The sequence below is a fragment of the Ruditapes philippinarum genome, unplaced genomic scaffold, assembly GCF_026571515.1.
Source record: "Ruditapes philippinarum isolate M1 unplaced genomic scaffold, ASM2657151v2 ctg104_1_1_1_1, whole genome shotgun sequence".
NCBI lineage: Eukaryota > Metazoa > Mollusca > Bivalvia > Venerida > Veneridae > Ruditapes > Ruditapes philippinarum.
The window spans coordinates 50394-71115 of NW_026855603.1; the positions used below are offsets into that span (position 1 = coordinate 50394).

At 31.7% G+C, this 20722-nt stretch overlaps 2 protein-coding genes across 4 annotated transcripts; both read left to right on the plus strand.

The window, feature by feature from the left end:
• The first annotated feature begins 932 nt into the window (after nucleotides 1-932).
• LOC132743850 (glycine receptor subunit alpha-2-like) lies at nucleotides 933-7942 on the plus strand. Of its 2 annotated transcripts, XM_060732423.1 has the most exons (10): nucleotides 934-1092; nucleotides 2718-2827; nucleotides 3425-3495; nucleotides 4020-4087; nucleotides 4516-4745; nucleotides 5377-5459; nucleotides 5862-5999; nucleotides 6584-6954; nucleotides 7083-7148; nucleotides 7671-7942. In XM_060732423.1, exons 2-10 carry the CDS (start codon nucleotides 2748-2750, stop codon nucleotides 7821-7823), a joined length of 1260 nt encoding a protein of 419 aa, XP_060588406.1. In that variant the 5' UTR covers nucleotides 934-1092; nucleotides 2718-2747; the 3' UTR covers nucleotides 7824-7942. The 2 variants fall into 2 exon arrangements, with proteins under 2 accessions (XP_060588407.1, XP_060588406.1); XM_060732424.1 differs by lacking the exon at nucleotides 7083-7148 and having other exon boundaries at nucleotides 933-1092.
• Nucleotides 7943-12187: 4245 nt separating this feature from the next.
• LOC132743851 (uncharacterized) lies at nucleotides 12188-18005 on the plus strand. Of its 2 annotated transcripts, XM_060732426.1 has the most exons (7): nucleotides 12188-12363; nucleotides 12815-12913; nucleotides 13172-13602; nucleotides 13772-13976; nucleotides 14524-14610; nucleotides 14904-14993; nucleotides 15896-18005. In XM_060732426.1, exons 2-7 carry the CDS (start codon nucleotides 12821-12823, stop codon nucleotides 17240-17242), a joined length of 2253 nt encoding a protein of 750 aa, XP_060588409.1. In that variant the 5' UTR covers nucleotides 12188-12363; nucleotides 12815-12820; the 3' UTR covers nucleotides 17243-18005. The 2 variants fall into 2 exon arrangements, with proteins under 2 accessions (XP_060588409.1, XP_060588408.1); XM_060732425.1 differs by lacking the exon at nucleotides 12188-12363 and having other exon boundaries at nucleotides 12373-12913.
• The last annotated feature ends 2717 nt before the right edge of the window (nucleotides 18006-20722 follow it).

The window sequence follows — 20722 nt, forward strand, 5'->3', positions numbered from 1 at the left end:
TCATTCAAGTAAGCAATACTAAAGAAACCATGAACAAAACAAAAATGTCGTGTTGAACGATCTACAAGGATCTGAATTATAAAACATCTTTAATTGAATGTTTGGGGCAACTTTTTACGGCATCCACACGGCACGAACAACGCTGATGTAACGATAAAATAGAGAGAAATAAAACCCTTAAAGAAAGCTGCCGAAATGAAAATATTGCAAGCGTTGGAGCTGTATTAATTATTCGACGCAACGCTGGACAAAAGCTAACATCTGGTAATTATATACCTACATTTTTGTTATCATTTGCCAGTTAAGCATGTATATATTGTGGATTCTATTTCTGTTTATATATACTTTTTAGAAAATAAATCAATAATATTTGTTCATTGTTTCACATGTGGCAGTCTTAATGTGTGCATGTGCTGTGTGCAGCATTTTCATTGTAAACTATACACAATTATATAATGTTGTATTAATACATGCATACAGTTACTACGCATTATTTGTGTTTATTTTTAGTTATGAGCTTTTGTGTGTTTGATTCTATTGATCAGCATTAGTCCCCTTTTTCATTTGTTGTTGTTGTTGTTGTTGCCATTATTCGTTAACATGTTAACGCTTAGAAAATAAATATGTTTCGTTTTGTTGAAGAGGTTGAATTGAAACAAAGCATTTATAGTACTTCAAATAATCTACATGTATAAATGGAACAATTTGTTAAACAGTCACATAAAAAGAACATTGACAATTTATTGTTTCAGACAGCATCTTCTGAACATATGTATTTATAAAACACACTCATTCGAAATTCATATTAACAAACATTCCTTTTTTAAACATCAATATCATATCGTTATATTTCAGAAGAATTGAAAAGTTGGTAAGCTACGATATTTTATTACAAAAACATATGTACTAACGGTAAGGTAATTATTAATGAAGTAATTAACGTACTGTAGTGCGACTAGCATCATTGGGGAATGTTATATCTTTATCTATCGGAATTGTTGTAGTTATGCTTTTTCCACATGCAGTTTACATGTAATACTAATTTTCATCAACCTGTATTTATTACAATATGGAGTACCTTGGATAGTTGATGTAAGTAAAGATTTATAGCAAGATTAATACTGAAATATATGTAACAGAATTTTGTAATAAGAGAATAAGATTTTTTTTTCTTGTTATTATATTCCAGTACTAACTTAAAATATGATAAACAAGGCGGCGTTGCATTGCGTTCAAAGTGTTAAGTTTAGATAAGATTCATTATGGAATAAATGACGTCGTTTTTATTGCATTACATTAATTGACCCTGCATTACTCAGTTATTTCTTGAAAATTTACACTGATTCTCTTAAATATTAGTGATCTTAAATACATGTTTTTTATTTCCTAAACTTTAAACTTGAAATCAATGTTTGTGTAAAAATGTTGAAAATAACTATTACAAATGTATTGTCTATCACAACAAATATTAAGTTGATGCAAGCATGTTTTATCAATCCATTTGTATTGATCTATATAGACATTTAACCATTTACTTGTACCAAAGAAAAGAGTTTAGAAATGTGCAACCACGCATACCAAACCAGTAAAATTAAAAAGTTATAATAGATAACAATCGACAATGCTGTTTTATTAGTTTATATTTCTAAAAAGCCTTTTTATGAATGTAAAACATCTTAGGAACAAACGTTCAATATTTCAAAAACGAAAAAATACAATTCATTTTGAGTACAAATCAAACTTTAAACCAGATAAATGAATGTCCGATATGATTATCAATAATAATTAATATAAACATATCTGAGGTATAATTGTCTGATTTGTAAGCTGATTAATACAGTTTTTGTCATATCCCGGCTGTTGATCAGTCAAACCGGCTTTCTTTGATAACTTAAGATGGTTGGAATAAAAAAATGTCATAAGTAATAAGATTTGAAAAAGAAAAGGGGCTGCATCAGTTTTATAGTTTCATGTAGTATATGTATTCAGTGTTAAGGATTATACATTTATTGAGGTTTAGAATATATCTGCTTTTGAAATATTGACAAAAGTTATATTTCCCTTTAAATGATAAAACATCAATTAATTAACTCTAACATACTTTTAGTAAATTGAATTTAAAGGTCTTCACTGAGTTTTTTTTTTACCTGACAGGACTAAAAATATTTTTTCCGAGGACTTATGTCCCATTTGATGTAAGTCTAGACTAAGAATTAGCGCGCAAATTTTCAGATCACTCATTTTTCCAAGAATAATTATGCTTATTGTGAAAAATGACGCATAAAATGAAAAGCGTAGCAACACCTTTCGCTCCAATATCTATGAATATCACAAAATGACGATTTCTAAATTATTCCTTGGTAATTTCTAGATTATCTATAGCTTATTTTCGTGTTTGAAGTCCCCTAGTTGATCTATGTAAAAAATTCAAATTTTTAGATCTCTGTGGAGTTCCTATATTTTTCAATGTTTTTATTTGGTTATTTAATGACGTATTCATCACTTTAGAACTTGTTTATATTTTTTGTACAGGAAAGGATCTGAATATTCTTAATCTATTTTAGAAATGACTTTTTAGGGGTTTTCATGACCGAGTGGTCATTGACTTCAAATCACTTGCCCCTCACCGCTCAGCGATGGACAACTCATGTCATTGTTGTTAAAAAAAATAGAGGATTTATTTGTGTGTTATTGTAATGATCTTTGTTTCATTCCAGATTAGTTTAAATTGATGTAAATATAAGAAGATGTATATAAGTATATATACTTCAATCATCGTGTTTTCTGGAATTCTTATCTCATCAACCAGATGCGAGGCTTTGTCAAGGTAAAGAAGCATGCTCTACTCATCTAAATTTAAGAGGTATAATGAAAACAAAAACAAAACAAACAAAAAACTAGCATTAAGATATTTCATTAGATGAAGGGTAGGTGAAATACATCAGCAAATGTTGGATAATATTTTTCACCGAAGCTTAAGAGAACAACTGTTGTATTTTTCTTTAGCATTCTTCCTTATAAAAACTGTGAAGGTAAAGTAGCATCTTCTGAGGATTAACATAGATGTATTTACATGTCACAAACAATTTATCTCATAAATAAACAGCTTCCTCGCTTGAAATAATTCTCATTATTATGAATAAATCACAAGATATGGATGATAAAAGTCGTTTGAAAAATACAAAAATGAAAACTAAGATCAATAAGGTAAGGCGACGTTTACAAAACGCAGACCCAACACAACCCAGCCACACTAGCAGAGTACTCTTAAGGAAACAAACCAAAAATAGGAGACTCTCCACTACGGCGTCTAATACAGACTTAAAGTGGATCTTAAATGTCATTTTTGTCATTTGTGTTTTAACAAGAACATATATTTTCAAGTTGATAGAGTTAGAAATTAATCATAATTCAATATTTACAGACGAGAGATCACTTCATATTTGTTAAACGCCTCTAGATATGATGCTAATATTGTTCCTGACTTTGATGAAGGTATGTGATATGGTATTTCCAGCAAACTTTCATGAATATTTCATTACATAATGTATTTCACTGACAACGTCTAAAAGCAACTAATTTACATTCGTTAAATATTTACGCATTAAGCCATTGTATTTAATTGAATATTTGTCCGACAGAGCTATTGATCACACACGGAACAGAGAAGCATCTGCATGACTAAAATCGTACAAGGTTATCCGGGGTAATGGATTAACATACTTTACATTAGCGTTAGAAATCGTTCAAAGTGTTTAAAACCATAAAATGATAGTAAACAACTGTTTAGTTTATCTCTTAAAACAAGAAGTCATCTTCTCAACGGATTTAAGATGAACATATTGTATGTTACTGACATAAAGTAGAATGATTTTCGTACCAGTCATATTATCTTAAAACGATTTCAATTTTTATTGTAATACAAAATACAATTTAAAAGATACAAATAATCCGAATGATAATTTCGACCGTATCTGTACTCGATTGTTGTTATGATTTTTTTTATTTGATCATTTCAGAATTTCCAACAAATGTTACCATACAAATCACTATTCACGATATGCATTCTATCAGTGAAGCAAAAATGGTAATTAACAAAACATGATTTATTTTAAGATTTGTATTACTGCTGCAACAAAGATCCTCTATTCTAGTTTATTTTATGTTTCAATCATAGAAGTTAAAAATATTCAGGGTAATTTTTCGTGCAAAATGCGAGTAACCACATGCTATTCTTTATACTTTTCGTTTCTAGCACCTTATATTGTTTGAATAAAACTTTTTGAAATCATATATGTCTGCTATAGATACACAGAAACCAGAAATGTTAAATGAATGGGTGCAACTTTCCGATTTTCATTGTTTTTCCAAGTGTCCTTAAAACGTTTTATGTGAAGAACCGTAAATATTTTAAGCAGGTTAAAATGATTACGTTTTTAAACAGTCTTTCATCTATGTTTGTTGAGTCACCTGTAGAAGTACCTTTCCTCTATTTATTTGATATTTTATCACCAGGAATATTCTATAGACGTGTATCTACGTATGTGGTGGCGAGATCCGCGTCTAGATTTTACTGCAAACACGACAAGTGATACTAAACTCGAACTTGACTCAAAGAATACCGACAATGTATGGCAACCGGATATCTTCTTCCCAAATGAAAAGAGAGCATATGTACATACCGTGACGTCAACAAACAAATTGATGCATATCTTCCGGAATGGAACCGTGGTATACAGCGTCAGGTATCCGGTCTTCCATTTTTGTATTGCTTTCTTTATACTTTCATAAATGGGTCATCATTACCGTCTCTTGAAATGCAGACATTCTTATGCGTCTCAAGTATCTATCACTTTTTTCATTTTGTTGAAACCAATTGTTTTACACTATTTTAAAGTGACATTATGCTCATATTTTTATAGTCAAGTTGAGCTGAATTAACTTTATTTTTCAAAAGATTGACTGTTTGATTGGTGTTTGACCAACAGTTTATATTGGAAATGTTTATTATAAAATTCAAAATCTGCCTAAAATATTAAAAGACTGTCCCACTCGTATTATAAATTGAACGTTACAGGTAAATTCTAGATGGTATGAGGGTTATTTATTGTTTATGCGAAGTAAATTATTAAATCAAAAGGAATTATGGCAAAATGAAAATTTATTTGGACTCTCCCCTGTTCACTCACTATATACCTTTTGATTGGCATACTTTCACTTTAAAAGGTATGTTTAAATTGCAAAGAAAATATTATAAATTTATTATGTTTAGAGAATATAAAAACTAAAACTAAATGCTTGAAAATAAACATGAGTACTGACTTTTCAACATTGTTGAATTGTTTAAAAGGTAATATAAGCAACATTTTGTTGCAGATTGTCTTTGTCCCTGGGATGTACAATGTTGTTACAGTACTACCCATTTGATAGCCAGCAATGCTCTATTGATATACAGAGCTGTAAGTTTACTCCCATAGTACACCAGAGTAACTGTTCTATATTATTCTACATGTTCTACGCTATGCCGTATTTTAGTTAATAATTCGTAAGGTAGCATGATTTCTTGAATATAACAAAAATATGAAATAATATCTTCTTTTGTTCGTTATGAGTTAAAAAAATAATTACCGTGAAATAAGATAAATGTCATACTTAAATATTAAGTGTGGCTGAGAACAACACTTGAATTTACACTCTTAATAATTCATAAAATGTATTGTATGAATTGTTGTTAAATCATAATACAGATTTTTACATCTTTATAGTAAAAAGTTTTATGTTTTGTAAATTAATATAACGTAATGCTATGATTTACATAATAACAAGGAGGTAGTTGTGTGTTGTTGATATTTTATATTCAGTTGGCTACACGAATGACAACATAAAGTTACACTGGCACGAGAGACAGGGTATTATCACAGATCATCTTGAGATGCCACAGTTTACGTTACTAGAAGATGAAATAGTTACCAATGACTATGAATATCGTTACTCGGCAAGTAAGTTCTCCTGGTGTATGATGTTTTAACAAAAAATAAATCTTTCAACGTTCTCTCGTGATAAGAATAATATGACACGACAAAAAAAAAGAGAATGCACAATTATACTCATAACTGCCAAAGGAACTAGCTTTCACAAATGCTGCTACTTCAATTTAGATTTCTAGAAACAAACTATTGTCTTGTCAAAAAATTATCTATAGTTATGTGGAATATACGTTTACATGGGGAAACATATATGTTATTTAGTGTGATAAATAAGTTATGCTCGTTCAGTTCTATATGAATTAAACACTATATTGTCACTTTGGCACACGATTAGGCCAACAATGTAATAAAATACGATAAAAAATACCTTGAATATTATCTTAAGATACAATCAATTCAAAAACTGAAAATACAAACTGTCTTAAAGATAAGAACTAAAGTCGTAGTTATAGTTTTAATAATGTATGATGTTTATACACGTCAAAGGAGGTATCTAGAAAAACTACATTTTAGAACTATGCAACGCAGATCACTTACAACATAATTAAAATATATATCAATAATATTAATCCATTTACTTTTTTATAAATTTTTAGCCGGAACGTTCTCGGCGTTAAAAGCAAATCTTGTGATGACGAGAAAAGTCGGTTTCTATTTTCTACAAGTGTTTGTACCAAGTATCTTACTTGTTGTTTTGTCTTGGGTGTCGTTCTGGGTTGATCCAAATGCTGTACCTGCTCGAGTTTCTCTAGGAGTAACCTGCGTGCTTACCATGACAACACAAAGTTCCGGTATACGACAGTCACTTCCGCCAGTGTCTTACGTCAAGGCAATAGATATTTGGATGTTCGTGTGTCTACTCTTTGTGTTTGCTGCGTTACTTGAATTTGCGTATGTGAATGTTCTACAGCGGGCAAAGTCAAAGAAAACAACAAGATCTGAAGTCAGTAATGAAGAGAATGATATGGTATGTTTATTTAGCGTGTAAAATAAATGTGTTTGACTGTTTACCATCATTTTTATCCTTTTATTTTGTATTATTTAAAAAGGTACCATATTGATAACGAGGATATAGTAAATAACTGTTTCTTTCAGGATGGCAAACAAAAAAGACAGGACGAGCCTAAACCGAAAACGAATGCATGGATAGCATTCTTGACGGTATTTCTTTTTTTACATACAAATGAAACTGCTGTTGTATCTTGTTATCAAAGTTGTTTGTAGGGGAGAAACGGTGTAAATACTAAAAGTCAATTTGTCATATTTCGTCTTGAATTTAGGTATGTAATGTAGCAATATATGATACTATTCAAAAACGATTCAAACTATGTATACATTACTTCATTATTAAAAAGATGATATTACGTTATTTGTCTACGAGAATCAAAATTCGAAAATTGCGAGAACATCCGGTAAAAACACGATGATATAATGCGAATAATATTTTGGAAAAAATATTAATAATAGATAGAAATCAGGTTCTTTATAAATATGATTTTCGCAATTTACTTTTGATAAAGTCAAATCAAGGCAAAAATATGAAGATGACAATTGATATAACTGAACTTCTAGATCATTAATTCATTAATTTCTGTCCAAAAGTTAGTATCAAGACAGAATATATATATGTATTCATATCATACTGAAGTTAAAACAAAATTAACATAATTTCTTATATTTCAGAAACCATTTAACAAGAGTGGGACTGACGGACAAACGGCGGCAAAAAGAGCAGATATGATATCACGGGTGTTATTTCCCCTGTCTTTCTTTTTATTCTTGGTTATTTTCTTTTGTGTTTGTGGATTCGCCCCACACCCAAAGCCAGACCAATAATTAGGTTGAGTAAATTTTTTGACCGACAGGGTCGTACTGTTTCCAAAATGGTGAATACCTTAAAATGCACTTGTGTCTTCCATGTTCCATTGAAGCAATCATTTCTGTGGCGACTACACCTTTCACTCATGCACATGCGTATCCAAATTGATACACCCATGTTGACAACTTGATAACTTTGCAATTAAAATTAAAACAGGAGTAAAATATTTCCCTTACATATGAATCAAGATCAACATCGATCGTATGTTATCTGGAACATTACACATGCACGAGAAGACATAACAAGAAGTTCGGCTAGAGCGACTAGAGATGCCAACGCGACCAAACGATTTACCAACGCAGTGAGACGATAACACGATAAGATATTTTAAAGCAGCAAACCAAATGACCTATGCTAATTATCATGAAAAATTTGCGAATGTATTTAAAAGTAAAATACAATGAATTGTGAAGGTAAAAACTGCAAACGGTACTTACATTCATCGTAAATTACCGAAAGGATGTCAGAATATACAAAATCGCCCGCACTGCGTTCGTGATGCAGTAGAAGTAGGGTGATCAGTGATAAAAGTTGCATAAAGATAAGCCAAAAGCGGAGAAACGTTACACCGAAGCGACAAGATAATGCATACCGAATGGCGAGAGGATACAAAGGCACAATATTTATATCTTGTTTTGTATCATCGCTTCAGCGTATCGTTTCGTCGCTTTACAGTTTCGACGTTTAAGTTTTTTTAAGATCCGCTGATTCGACGAAACAGAACCGTATGTGTCATTTCAATTTTCATTTTCTCTTACTCTTGTTTAATTGCTTCTGATATTATCAGGATGTTCCCAAAAAAAAAGGGGGCTGCCTTTAGAGGAAATAATTGAATCAACAGAGATAGTGTTTAAGTGCTCTTTATTGTATATATTGTACTGTAGGAGTCGATTATATTTTATACCTATCACGTTTTTTCACTGTAACTTAAGTCAATGGTGTAATGATTAAATGATGCATGTTTTCCTTTCAGTGAAGGAAAGTGTGGTTCTACGAAAGACCGGTAGTGCCATTTCAACTCCATAAATTCCCAATTTCATCATCATAAATTCACAATTACAACTTCGTGAATTCTCGCTTTTAACATACGGAAATCACGAATTCACGATTTCAACTTTATGCTTTCACGATATCAACATCATGATTTCACGATTTCAACTTCAACTATCAACTTTATGAATTACAAATTTATGAGTTCAACTTCACGTTTCAACTATGATAATTCACGATTTCAACTTCACGAATTCATCTTCGTGAATTCGCGATTTCAACTTCACGAATTCATGAGTTCAGCTTAATGATATCAAGATTTCAACTTCATGATATCACAATTTTAACTTCACGAATTCATCTTCGTGAATTCACGATTTCAACCACATGAATTCATGACTTCAACTTCATGGATTGACGGTTTCAACTTCATGATGTTACGATTTTAACTTTACGAATTCATCTTCATGAATTCACGCTTCAACTACGACAATTCAAGATTTTTACTTCACTAATATACGGTTTCAACCTCATGAATTCCCTATTTCAACTTCATGATATCACGATTTAAACTTCATGAATTTCTGATTTCAATTTCATGGATACACGATTTCAACTTCATGCATTCAACTTCGTATATTCACGATTTCAACTTCACGAATTCACAATTTCAATCTCAAGAGTTCACTCGTGATTTTTTTCTTAATGATATCACGATTTCAGCTTCATGAATTCACGATTTAAACTTCATGAATTCACGATTTCAAATCTACGAATTCAACTTCATGAAATCACGATTTGAACTTCACGAATTTACGATTTCAACTTCACGAATTTATGAGTTCAACTTCATGATATTAAGATTTCAACTTCATGATATCACGATTTTAACTTCACGAATTTAATTTCATGAATTCACGATTTCAACTCCATGTATTCACGATTTTAACTTCATGAATTCACGATTTCAACTTCAACTTGAATTTACGACGTTGAATTCGTGAAGTTGAAATCGTGAATTCATGAAGTTGAAATCGGGAATTCACGAAGTTGGAATCAGGATTTCATGTAGATGAAATAGGGAAATCATAAAGCTTAAATGTCCCCACCAGTCTTTCGTATGGTTCAATAAGTGTGTTGTTTTTGTACACGTGTTTTATATATTAAAATTTAGAAACTGTGTAAATGTATGTTAAATTTATATGCGTAATGACTTCTGTATGGTATAAAATGTATAAATGCTAACTGAAATACATACTGATAGCATATACATGTCTCAGCAGAGCCAACAATATCCTTGTATGAATAACACACAGTGAAATAAAACGTCAAACCACATACATGATTCATAATTACAATAGACACCAAATTTAAACGTAATTTCTTCTTTTCTATCGTTTATTGTGAATATAAGATTTATTTAACCACCCGTTGTTAAATATTGAACCATTATAACGGTAATGATAATTTAAACTGCTCGAGTTTCTAAAACTAAATTTAGGAATAGTCGTATATAAATAATAAGTTAGAGATAATATCAGATTAAGTTGGCAACTGAAATAAATATTTCTTTTTCAACGATTTTAACCGTTTTCTTGCACAGTGATCGTATTCATATTCGAGTTGCAACCTGTATAAATATATAATACGAGATATTAACGTTTGATCAGACCTTGATTATCAATTTAAAGTAGATCTATATCAAGTTACAGTTTTCATCAGTTCGAATTGCAACCTGTATAAATTGTGATACAAATGTTATTGATAGTAAACGAGATAATAACGTTTGATCAGGCTATTAAGTATGGAACGCCGTGACTGTCTTATGTAATCGACGTTTTTGTTATTTTGTGAAACGATGATATTATTTTGTCGTTTGAGCATGTTAACATGTGCAATTTACATCATGTCTTGTCAAAGGAACATGCTGACTTGTACAAACAGCATGTTAACTTGTCCAATTATTATGATGACATGTGCTGACAACATGCTAACTTGTCAAAGAATCGTGATGACTTGTGCAAGCGACATGTTAACTTGTCGAAATATCATGGTGACTTGTGCAAACGACATGTTAACTTGTCAAAATTTCATGATGACCTGTGCAAACAGCATGTTAACTTGTCGAATTATCATGATGACATGCGCATAATACCTTAGCAAGTTAACACGGTTCTTTGCCAAATTTACATGTTGTCTGCACAAGTCATCATGTTAATTTGACAAGTTAACATGACATTTGCACAAGTCATCATGATAATTTGACAAGTTCACATAGAATTTGCACAAGTCATCATGATACATTGACAAGTTAGAATGTAATTTGCACAAGTCATCACGATACCTTGACAAGTTAACATGCTGTTTGCACATGTCATCATGAAATTTTGACAAGTTAACATGTCGCTTTCACAAGTCACCATGATACTTGGACAAGTTGGCATGTTGTTTGCACATGTTATCACGATGATTTGACAAGTCAACATACTGTTTGCACATGTCGTCATGACATTTTGACAAGTTAGCATGGCATTTGCACATGGCATCATTATACTTGGACAAGTTTACATGCCGTATGCGCATGTCATAACGATAATTCGACAAGTTAACATGCTGTTTACACATGTCATCATGGAATATTGACATGTTAGCATGGCATTTGCACAAGTTATCATAATACTTTGACAAGTTAACAATACGTTTTGACATGTCAGCATGATAAGAGATAACATGTCATTTGCACAAGTCATCACGATTCTTTGACAAGTTCACATGTTGTCTTCACAAGTCATCATGATAATTCGACATGTTAACATGCTGTTTGCACAAGTCATCATGATACTTTGACAAGTAAACATGCTGTTTGCACATGTCATCACGATAATTCGACAAGTTAACATGTCGTTTGCACAAGTCATCATTATACTTTTACAAGTTAACATGGCGTTTACACAAGTCATCATGACACTTTGACAAGTTAACATGCTGTTTGCACATGTCATCATTATAATTCGACAAGTTAACATGTCGTTTGCACAAGTCATCATTACATTTTGACAAGTTAACATGTCATTTGCACAAGTCATCATTATACTTTGACAAGTTAACATGTTGTTTGCACAAGTCATCACGATACTTACAAGTTAGCATTTTGTCTGCACATGTCATCATAATAATTGGACATGTTAACATGCTGTTTGTACAAGTCAGCATGGTCCTTTGACAAGACATGATGTAAATTGCACATGTTAACATGCTCAAACGTCGTTTCACAAGACAACAAAAACATTGATTACATAAGACAGTCATGGCGTTCCATAATTAAGTATCAAGTTAAAGTATATCAAATTACAGTTTTGTAAACATCTATTCATAAAGTTTACATAGTATTCAATTTGACTAATTATGACATGGTACTTTAGATAGATATTGTTTAAATCTTTTGAAACTTACAACGTAAATAACCATTTCCACTATCTTATAGAGACGCAGCTCATTATTGACAAGGTAAGAAAAATGTATTTATAGTAATATATAAAAAATATACTGTGATTTATAAACTGTATATGTTTCGTATTACTGACTGTTTAAGTGCAATATACGATGAAAACGAATTAATGTACAAATAAGATTTTATGTTAATTAATATCTTTTTAACGATTTGCTGAAATCAATAGAGGAAGTTCAATGAATGGAATGGTCACGAATTGTAAAATGTCAGTATAATTATTTACTGTACTTGTATTTTAGGATTGTATATTTAATTAATCAAGCATAAAAATTATTTTACTGTAAATGGTATGACTACGCCAGATCATTTTCTAATTTAGTGTATTATGATAATGTAATAAAATACGTGACTTAATCTTACTATGTAAACATTGACTATTCGCGTTTGACTACGGTTTCTATCTATTTCTATTTATTCATGTAAAAATGTAAACTTCCATTCATGTAGTTTGTAATGGCGGAGGGCTATGATGAAACTTTATCGAATTATGGAGGCAGGAGTGATACAGCTCCGATGGAAAAAGCAGAGCTTCATCTAGCAGAGCCTGTAAGAGATGAAACATAACTGACTTAACTAACTAACTAACTAACTATGTTAACTAACTAAACATAAAATTGCTCTCCAAAATAGACAAGACAATTATGTGAGATACTGAAACATGATTTCTTTAAATGAGTAAAAAATTAGTAATGATAGAAACATAACTTTTTTTAAGTTAATCGTTTTCGAAACTGATTAAAAAATTAGACAGCTTTCCAATTTAAGAATATAAATCTTACTTATCAACCGTTATTTATTTTTAAGTTGCAACATGAAAGCAGTGATACCTTTGATTTGCAACGAGAGCTCCGTGTGGCTCAGGAAAACAATTCAAAGCTTGCTGAAAAGCTTGGAAAGATTCAAAATTCATACAAATTAAAATCAACAGATCTAGATGCTGCTACTACAAAAATACAAGATCTTGAAGCGTCAGTCCGAAGTTTGAGAGCACAGGAAGATGAACTAAAAGCTAATCATATGGAAGAAGTTATTGCATACAAAGATGCTAATTATGATTTAGAGAAGCTGCTGAAAAAACTGTCGACACGTGTCAAGGAATTGGAAAGCTCCAAAGATGACCTGGTAGAGAAAGCAAAGGCTTTAGCGGAAGAAATCACAAGGTTGAGCGAATCTTTAAAACAATTAAATGTAGAGAAAGGCAACGCAGAAAAGGAGCTTTCAGAAACAAAATCCAGGTAAACTTTTAACACTAAAAATTTATTGTATCGAAATAGGTAAACATGCATGTTGCATTTATGTCGATTCAAATTTTGGTAGAACAAAATTCTCTGGAAACAAAGGTCTACTTGAAATATAGAATTGTGTACAAATTGTCAATGTAATAGTGATTTATTTATTTATGAGGTTGAGTACACTGATAGGTGACCAATTATCCAACAACAACCCCGACATTGCAGATCTAAGCGATGAATATAGACCAACAAAACTTGTTGAGAAATACCAAGAGCTATATGATAACCAGCGGACAAATGCTTTTGAAATGGCTGAGGAGTTTTTCTTGAATGAGACGGAAAAAACAATAATAACTGCTTTGCAGCAAATATTGCAGGTATTTATGCCAACTCCTATGCTAAATATACATATTTATGTGTGCATGGTATTTTATCATTTAATATTGCTCTGCAAACTTCCTTATTACGCTTGCCTAATTATCATATTTGTTACTTTGTCAAATAATTAACATTACCAATTTATGAGATCTGTCTTCACGTGCATGCTATCCTCTGCAAAATTACTTATTACACGTTGCCTGATTAACAGATTGGTAACTTTTTAGGAAATATTGAACTCGAATCATTTTTTTTTCCTTACACTAAAAATTTAACCAAGCCATGAATACCTGTAACATATTAATAGAGCTTAAACGTTAAAGGTCTAATGGAATGGAATATATCGTTACGATAAAAATGATGTCGTCGTCAACTTTCAAGTGAGTTGTAGCATAGAAATTCTCTACATTAATACAAGTTAAATTTGTAATAAAACAGAATATAATAATACAGATAAGAATATTATGCTGTCATTTAGATTAAGGTTTTAACTGACTGGCATTGATTTCGTACATGCCCCATCTGACATTAAATATTTAATTTCAGAATGTCTATCAATTCTGTAATGAAGAGGTCGCCGAGCAGGAAAAAGACTTTATGAAGGCAATGTTTAGAATAAGCGACACGAAAGAGGTAAACTGCGTCAGGTTAATTCGATTTTGTTCGAAAATTGTATTATGGTGAATAGAAATGGTTCACTTTGTATTCGCTTCTTTATAACCATACGTTGGACAGGTAAATTTTTATATTTACTGTTTAAAACGTTGTTATCTATTTACATGATTATATTGTAAATAATACAATTTACTAACAATAACCAGAACACTGGTTGTTATAAAATAAAAGTTAATAAATAGTTTACGAATAAATCGTTGTCACTCTCGTTGTCAGACAGTGTTTGTTTAACTTACTACATCTTGTTTTAGTTACACTCTGCAATACCAGAAAACATCCGAATAAAGCTAAATGAATTGAAACGGTTCGCAGTGACAAAGTCTACGGAATATCTTCTTGAGGTAAAATATCAAATATTGTTTTGAGCTTAAAGTTTCACATATATTTCTATGGACAATGCAAAGTATGTTATTCAATCGTTCTTATTATTAATAATTATTATCTCTATAGGGACAACATAATTACCTTTGACTTATTAATGAATAATTCAGATGATTTCGGTAAATAGTACTCGTTTGCCTTGATGCATATGTTTAACGTTATGTCATGTATGAATTAAATGGACATTATTAAGAAAGACAATTTTGATACGAACATGTACATCTACACATCCACAAATTCAGTTACACCAACGTTATTAAAGAACAAGCAGTTTAGTGACACTAAATCATTCGAGAAATAAGGAAAACAACAGTCAACTTATAAAAAAGTAGTTGGCAAGACACAGCTAAAACATGTAAAAAGAGTAATAGAACACTGCTAGTTAACACAAATGAACAGTGGCACAACATTTTAATAAAGAGTACCAAACATCCACTCAAGTCAAAGTCAATAAAGAACTGTGCAAAATAAAGTGATCAAGTCACAACCTCAAATTATTGTGATCAATCACATCCACAAAATACGTAATCAAGTCACATCCACAAAATGCATTGATCAAGTCCAATCCACAAAATGCATTGATCAAATCAGTTCACATCAAACTGAACCATGAAAATTTTAGTAAAAATAGAGGTAAAAGCACGATCATACTTCATGACTTAGGTAACTTCTGCACAGTCAAATGTTCTTGAATTACAATGGACAAGATGGTATTTACTATATGAGTACTAAGATATCTTGAGTTTTAATTCATTTGTATATTCAGATAAATGTTATTATTCATGTACCAACGGTAAATGCAGTTTTATCTTATTTCATAAAATTGTAAAAGTAGGATTATCGAACAACTATTATTTTACAGAAATATCTTATGTCTTGTGACAAAACAAACCAAATTGGACGGTTTACGGAACATTGCAAGGATTACGTGCTCGAATGTATAAATCTATGCTGGCATATGGTCAATCAAAATCCTCCAGTTGTACTCCATCTAGGTGTTAACAGCGGTGATACGTTTAATGGCAGTATGTATAAACACTATACAATGACTGGAACAGTTGTTGACTTCGTCGTTTGGCCTGCACTCCTGCTTTTTGAATATGGATCTGTTCTCTCAAAAGGCGTTGTTCAATGCGTGAAGTTATCTCAAGACTCACAATCTGTGAGAGCCATGTCCAAACAGGTTACTTCCACTAAAAATGGTATACCATCTGGTTCCTCACGATTAACGAGTACTGTAGCACACGGTAATGTAGCAGACCTGACGCAGACTAAGGCGCAATCTGAATTAAATCAAAATCATGGTCAGAATATGAAACGTGACCAGAACTCGAAAACGGAGAAGGTCCACAGTGAATTCAACGTTAAACTAACATTGCCAACTGATTGTTCTAAGAAGCCAATGAAAAATGCGCAATTACATACCCAGCACTCGACTGTGAAGAGCTCTCAAGGAGATGTCCATCAGCTTATACCGACAGACAGCCAACGTCAAGATAAACAGCAAATTTCCCGGAACTCCTGTCCAAAGCAAGCAACCGATGAAGTTGTCAATGATATGCAGAAATCATCAGGAAATATCCATCATCATGAGACAGCTTCCGATTACGTCCATCAATTTCACGGACAAAAGGATCGTTCTCAACAAACTCAGATCAATGCTGCTAATTGTCAACAGTATCAACCGCATGCTGGTGACGTCAGGCAGATACAACCAAACAACTACCATAATTATTTTCCTAATAACGGAAACGTTTCTCGACCAAATTGTGGAACATTCAAACACTTTCAATCAAACACAGGTATATCGGAGCAGCAGCAGCAACAACAGCAGCAGCAACAACAACAGCACCATCATCAACAACAAAAACTGCAGCAACAACAACAGCATCAGCAGAGGCAACAACAACAACAGCATCGTCATTATCAACAACAACAACAACAACAGCAGCAGCAACAACAACATTTTCTTCCACAGCAGTCAAACACTGGTGTCGGCCAAGCTCCTTGCGAACGAACGTCTGCGCAAGCAATGTACGGGAATAAGCATCAACAACCGTTGGTAATCGACGATCCTCCTAATCAGCAAGAATTTGACTTTTTTATCAGAATGCTACGCACTAGAAGTGAAGCCCATGCAAGATTGTGTTTGGGAGACAAAGTCGTTGACAGATTAAAGAACTACATGCACTATAAATACAGATACTAGAAGTCCCCAAAGAAAGGCCAAAATGGCACATTGGAAATGTTGCAGACTCGGAAATCGCTTTCTTCTGTACATAAAAACCAGACTTGATTGTAATCTATGTTGACCAAATGTAGGGATGAAATGCGTCTTTCTGCCACATTCATTAATAAATGTGCTCAATCTTTAAACTACAGCTAGTTTACCTTAACAAAAACAACAATCAAACAAACAATCATGAAATCCCTACGTGTTTGGTTTAAGTATGCGTTACCAGATTTTTTTTTAAATTCTAGAGTTAAAATTGCTTTGAAGACAGACATATTCTCAAATAACCAGCGATGTATTTATGCGTGTTAGATAAAAATATACGTTATTTGACTTTATATGACCAATCCACAGAAATGTTGAATTATCATTTATCATAAAACTACAATAAAATTAGCAAAATGTGTATAAATATTTTCTGTACATATTTATTCCGCTTATTATATCATAAAGTTATCTTTTTTATATTGTGAATAAATATGTTTATTAGCAAGATAATGTGTTTATCAATATAATTGCAATGCTATATAAACTCTTTATAAAATCTTTCTTTTCTCTTTCTTTCTTTTTTCTTCCTATTGTATTATTTGTTTTCCTTTATTCTTTTTTCGGTATTATAATTTCTAATTCTTATCCCGATGATTACTTATAAATATAACGTTTACTTCGTCACAAATATTTACATTCAACTTTTTTGATAATTGTACAAAATATTATAAAATCGACTCATTATAAAGTTACACTAAAAGGAGAAGAATTTTATAAGACTTAGTCTTTCGTTCTCATCCTTTCCTTTGAATATATTACATATTTGTATTCTGATTGTATTGTATTATGTATATCATGTAAATATTCGGGAAACAAATATGTTTAAACTAAACTCTTATATGGTTTGTGTATACTCTTTATTGCAACTTATTACTGTAAATATCAATTTATATTTGTCGCGTAATTTAACGTAATGTTTATGTTAAGTAAATGATCAGTGGTTTGATTAAAAAAATTGTTTCGGGAAATATATCTTCAAAAAGTACCTTATCAACGCAACACTCAACTAAACCCTTATGTGATATAGGCCATCAGCCCTTGACACATTAATATACAATAAATGGTGTAACATCAAATTTTGGTTCCGTTGAACATGACGCATGTGTTACTTTTCAATGTTGAGACCTGTACCTGGATCATTTTGCAACGTTAACAATAATTCAACATTGAATTTTAATTAAAATAAAAAGTCGTTGAAAAATGACCAATCGTTACATTCTGATCAGGGGTCATTTTCAACGGTTAGTTAAATTTTAATTAAACGTCTTTTTGTAGTAGAGAAACGATTAGTGGAAACAATATTTCTGACAGGCGACATAAATATGAATTCAAAAGCATACAATGGCCAAGTTTGGGACCATGCGAACTACCTCGGCGAGAAAGTCAAGATAATGTTGGAGAGGAAACTGTTTTACGAAAATTTAAGACAAAAACTTCCAGCAGGTGGGTCTACGTGGTCGGAGTCCGACATGTCCGTCGAGACTACAACAAAATGAAACATCTTTTTAAACTATGTTTTTGTCCCATGATAATGCTCATTTTACAAACTAGTATGGTGTGTATAGAAATTGATCTATACCCATTAATGAATTACATGTAATATCGAACCGATAGTTTTACATTGCCGCAATATAGACCCAAAGGTATGCTTTAGGTAATAAAAAGTTGTGCATTGTTTTCTAATTCTACTCAGACCTTCTATTACACCCTAAATACATGTATAAAGTCGACGGTTTCTTTAAGTATTTTACGTCTGCTACACTAACCACTCTTACTGACCAAGGGAAGTAACCGTTGCCGATACACTACACTTCTCGCAGTTTCCACAATGATGCATGTAAGAGATTGAAATATAGCACAGCTGTTAAAGTTAATATTCATTCCAGATGGTGAAGATGGGTTTAAACTAGTATGATATATTTTACAAATCTACAACAGTAGAAGGAAGTCACTTAAAACTAGCCGGCAACTCTCTTCTTTAACAGCGGGAAAGCATAAATATACATTATTCTGCATGCAATGTTATATCATAGTTCACTACATAAGTACCATATAGCTATAAATGTTATTACGACATTGTCAAACAGACCAAGGTCTCTAGAATGTGAGCAATGATGATTTAAAAATTGTCAAAGGTATATACATACTTGGTCTAGAAATTATTAGGAAATACACTATGGTCAAGTTTCAAAAATGTCTTCCTAATAACGCATAATTTATATATTATTTACGAATAATAGATGTGTAGATTGTAAAATGCGTTATATTAAAACAATCAATGCAATATAAATAAATAAAAAAATACCATATTTTTCGGATGATACAAAAAAGAAATCGCTGGTCAGATCATGGATTATGAAGCAATAACTGAAAATTGTGAGCTTGAAAATTATATGAATTTATGAGCTTTTTGCCAAATTAATATTTACTCAAGTTATAGTCAAGGTGCCTGAAATAATGAATAACTTTGTTGGTGAGACTTAACACCAAAAAACATAATATCAAAACAATTAAAAAACAAAACAAAACACACTCAGAAACACATAACAATAATAATAAGTACCCAAAAATAGTGAAATATGTAAGAGGTGAATATATCATATTAACATAAACATACTACCTGGAGTATAAAATTGTATACAAACTGTCAACTTAAATATGCTAAATCAGTTAAATGATAAACAAGTAATTTCAACAAGTATATTAAGTTCTGATCAGTTGCCATTCTTGACTGATCACATTGTATTATCGATCAATGCCCCAGTCTCAATGCGGAAGAGAAAATCGGGCATGTGTTCGGTTCAAAATCGTCTACAGAATAATTCATATAATCTATTCGTGTATTATGTTTTAAATATTTATTTCATAAAACATTGAGGAACTTTAAAGAGCAATATTTTCATTGTTCAATCCCAACCCGTTCCTGTCCGTTACTGGTAGTCTTTCCGGAGATCCGTTATGTTTTTATATTGATTTACTGTATTCCGTTAATGTTGTTCTTCCTTGTGGAACTTTAATTTAAATGTTTTACAGCAGCTGACTTGAACTATTCCGTTATTCAAGAACATTATGTTTTTCTTTTACAGGGACATATCCGCAACAACAGCAATGGAATATCTTATATTTTGCGTTCTCTGAACAGGTTTAAAGACATATAATGTACTCCTCTTTTCATATGTCTGTATAGCAAGTCAGTTATGAAGTATCCGCTGTAAGTTATGTACAATATGGTTTCATTGTAACTGAGGTCACCATATACAACTTTGTTATTCATTTATTTTCAATGTTTTCACACAGTGAACAAGGACAATAATTTTGACATTACAAACGGCAGTAGAAATAGAGTGACCAATGAAAAAAGTAGCAAAAAGTTGAGCCGAAGCAATGAAATGATACACCGATGCAACA